At 35.9% G+C, this 3494-nt stretch overlaps 1 protein-coding gene across 1 annotated transcript; it reads left to right on the forward strand.

Moving 5' to 3' along the window:
* Positions 1-1266: 1266 nt before the first annotated feature.
* On the forward strand, positions 1267-3018 carry LOC121757695 (zinc finger MYM-type protein 1-like). Its single transcript, XM_042153200.1, has one exon. It carries the CDS (start codon positions 1267-1269, stop codon positions 3016-3018), a length of 1752 nt encoding a protein of 583 aa, XP_042009134.1.
* Positions 3019-3494: the final 476 nt, after the last annotated feature.

Here is a 3494-nt window from a genome sequence, read left to right on the forward strand (position 1 = left end):
TTGGGAAAGTCGAATTAAAAGTATCAAAGCAATTAGATATCAAGCTCCTGAACTAAGATCAGCTTTGCTATCATTGAGTGAAGATAGTGACACTGAAGCCAAGGATAGGAGTGATGCAAAAAATTTATTTGATATCCTTGGCAGCTTTGAGTTCATACTTGGTATGGTTATTTGGCATGATATTTTGTTTGCTGTAAATACTGTAAGCAAGAAGCTGCAATCACCATCCATGTGCATTGATTCTACCTTACAACAGATAGAAGGAATGTTGAGTTATTTTGACACCTATAGAAATGAAGGATTTGCTTCGAGTATGATCATTGCCACTGAAATTGCATCTGAAATGGGTGTAGAGACAACATTTCCAGTAAAGCGTCGTGCTACTAGGAAGAAACAATTTGATGAAACTGACTACAATGAAGCGATTTTGCAAGCTGAGAAGGACTTTGAAGTTAATTATTTTCTTGTTATGGTCGACAATTCAATCAGTTCACTAAAAAGTAGATTTGAGGAACTCCAATCATTCAAAGGTACATTTGGGTTTATAATGAGTTCAGAAACCTTGAAGTCATTGGATAGTGATGGACTAAAAGAGTGCTGCACCAAATTTTCAGAAACTTTCTCTCTAGATGGTTCATCTGATGTTGAGATAAATGATCTAATTTCTGAGTTAACTGTTATGCAGTCCACTTTGCCAGATAGATCAATGTCTGCTATGGAGATTTTTGAATTTGTCCATGAAGCTGATTGTTATCCTAATATTTCTATTGCATACCGGATCTTATTTACTGTGCCTGTGACAGCATCAGCTGAAAGAAGCTTTTCAAAGTTAAAACTATTGAAGAATTATCTAAGGTCCATAATGTCTCAAGAAAGGTTAAATGGTTTGGCCACTTTATGCATCGAGAAGAAATTATTGGATCAGATCAACATTAATGCCATCATCGATGATTTCGCATCGAGAAATGCTAGAAGAAACTTTTAAGGTAATAATATAAATTGTATGCTATAAATATTGTCTTGGATGTATTGAAGTGTTTTATTACTACTGTTGTTATTGTTACTATTAGTTTATAGTATTATTATGGGGCCCCTCTTTTAGTTCCGCCCCGGGCCAATAAAAACTCAGGACCGGGCCTGTTTTGTTGTAAGCTTTTTGGTTCTCACAACCGCAAGAGCTATTTGGGGCTTGATGGTTTTAGAGATTGGAGGCATACTAGTGAGAGGCTGAGAGAGCATGAAGCTAGTGTTGATCATATTATCAACATGAACTCTTGGAATGAATTGAGAGCTAGACTAAGCAAAAATAAAACGATTGACAAGGAGTTGCAACAGGAGATTGCAAAGGAGAAAGAGCGCATAAGGAAAGTCATGCTAAGAATAGTTGCTATTGTGAAATTTCTTGGTAAACGAAGTTTAGCATTCAGAGGATCTAGTGAGCAACTTTACAATGATCTTAATGGAAATTTCTTTGCTTGTTGTGAGATGATTGCAGAATTTGACTTTGTAATGGAAGACCACATTAGACGGTTTAAAAACAAAGAGATTCGGTATCATTATCTTAGTCATAAAATTCAGAATGAGTTGATTTCTCTTATGGCCTCTGACATTACAAATTCTATCATAAAGTCTGTTAAAGAAGCCAAATATTTCTCAGTTATCCTTGATTGCACCCCTGATGTGAGTCACCAAGAACAAATGAGTTTGTTGGTCCGATGTGTTGATATGTCTGATGGAAAAATAAAAATTGAAGAGTACTTTCTTGGTTTTTTAAAGGTGGATGACACATCTGGTGAAGGGCTTTTCAATGTTTTGCTTGTTTCTATCAAATCATTTGGTCTCAATATTGGTGACATTAGGGGCCAAGGCTATGACAACGGCTCTAATATGAAAGGAAAAAATAAGGGAGTACAAAGGAGGTTACTTGATATAAATCCAAGAGCTTTGTATATGCCTTGTGCTTGCCACAGTCTTAATCTTACTCTTTGTGATATGGCGAAATCATGTCGTAAGGCTATTTCATTCTTTGGAGTTGTGCAACGGATATATGTATTATTTGCTAGTTCTACCAAGAGATGGAGTGTTTTGCTTGAACATGTCAAAAATTTAACTGTGAAATCATTGAGCAGTACTCGTTGGGAAAGTCGAATTAAAAGTATCAAAGCAATTAGATATCAAGCTCCTGAACTAAGATCAGCTTTGCTATCATTGAGTGAAGATAGTGACACTGAAGCCAAGGATAGGAGTGATGCAAAAAATTTATTTGATATCCTTGGCAGCTTTGAGTTCATACTTGGTATGGTTATTTGGCATGATATTTTGTTTGCTGTAAATACTGTAAGCAAGAAGCTGCAATCACCATCCATGTGCATTGATTCTACCTTACAACAGATAGAAGGAATGTTGAGTTATTTTGACACCTATAGAAATGAAGGATTTGCTTCGAGTATGATCATTGCCACTGAAATTGCATCTGAAATGGGTGTAGAGACAACATTTCCAGTAAAGCGTCGTGCTACTAGGAAGAAACAATTTGATGAAACTGACTACAATGAAGCGATTTTGCAAGCTGAGAAGGACTTTGAAGTTAATTATTTTCTTGTTATGGTCGACAATGCAATCAGTTCACTAAAAAGTAGATTTGAGGAACTCCAATCATTCAAAGGTATATTTGGGTTTATAATGAGTTCAGAAACCTTGAAGTCATTGGATAGTGATGGACTAAAAGAGTGCTGCACCAAATTTTCAGAAACTTTCTCTCTAGATGGTTCATCTGATGTTGAGATAAATGATCTAATTTCTGAGTTAACTGTTATGCAGTCCACTTTGCCAGATAGATCAATGTCTGCTATGGAGATTTTTGAATTTGTCCATGAAGCTGATTGTTATCCTAATATTTCTATTGCATACCGGATCTTATTTACTGTGCCTGTGACAGTGGCATCAGCTGAAAGAAGCTTTTCAAAGTTAAAACTATTGAAGAATTATCTAAGGTCCATAATGTCTCAAGAAAGGTGAAATGGTTTGGCTACTTTATGCATCGAGAAGAAATTATTGGATCAGATCAACATTAATGCCATCATCGATGATTTCGCATCGAGAAATGCTAGAAGAAACTTTTAAGGTAATAATATAAATTGTATGCTATAAATATTGTCTTGGATGTATTGAAGTGTTTTATTACTACTGTTGTTATTGTTACTATTAGTTTATAGTATTATTATGGGGCCCCTCTTTTAGTTCCGCCCCGGGCCAATAAAAACTCAGGACCGGGCCTGTCTATCACTCCACTTCTCAAGTGTTTCAGCCATATTAATCCACTCTCTCCACATTCAGTTCATGAAGCAGGTCGTCATCTCCAAGTTTTCCATAAATAGGACTCCTCTCATTTGCCTATTTACAGTCCAACAAAAGTTGCAACATGAGGTATACAAAATTTGTAGTGTTTGTTTCGTGCATTAACTTTGTTCCTTCTTTCCCGTGTGAAATTTGTA

The sequence above is a fragment of the Salvia splendens genome, chromosome 12, assembly GCF_004379255.2.
Source record: "Salvia splendens isolate huo1 chromosome 12, SspV2, whole genome shotgun sequence".
NCBI lineage: Eukaryota > Viridiplantae > Streptophyta > Magnoliopsida > Lamiales > Lamiaceae > Salvia > Salvia splendens.

Coding starts and splice junctions, on each gene's coding strand:
- LOC121757695 (XM_042153200.1), top strand. CDS start 1,267: ATGAACTCTTGGAATGAATTGAGAGCTAGACTAAGCAAAAATAAAACG.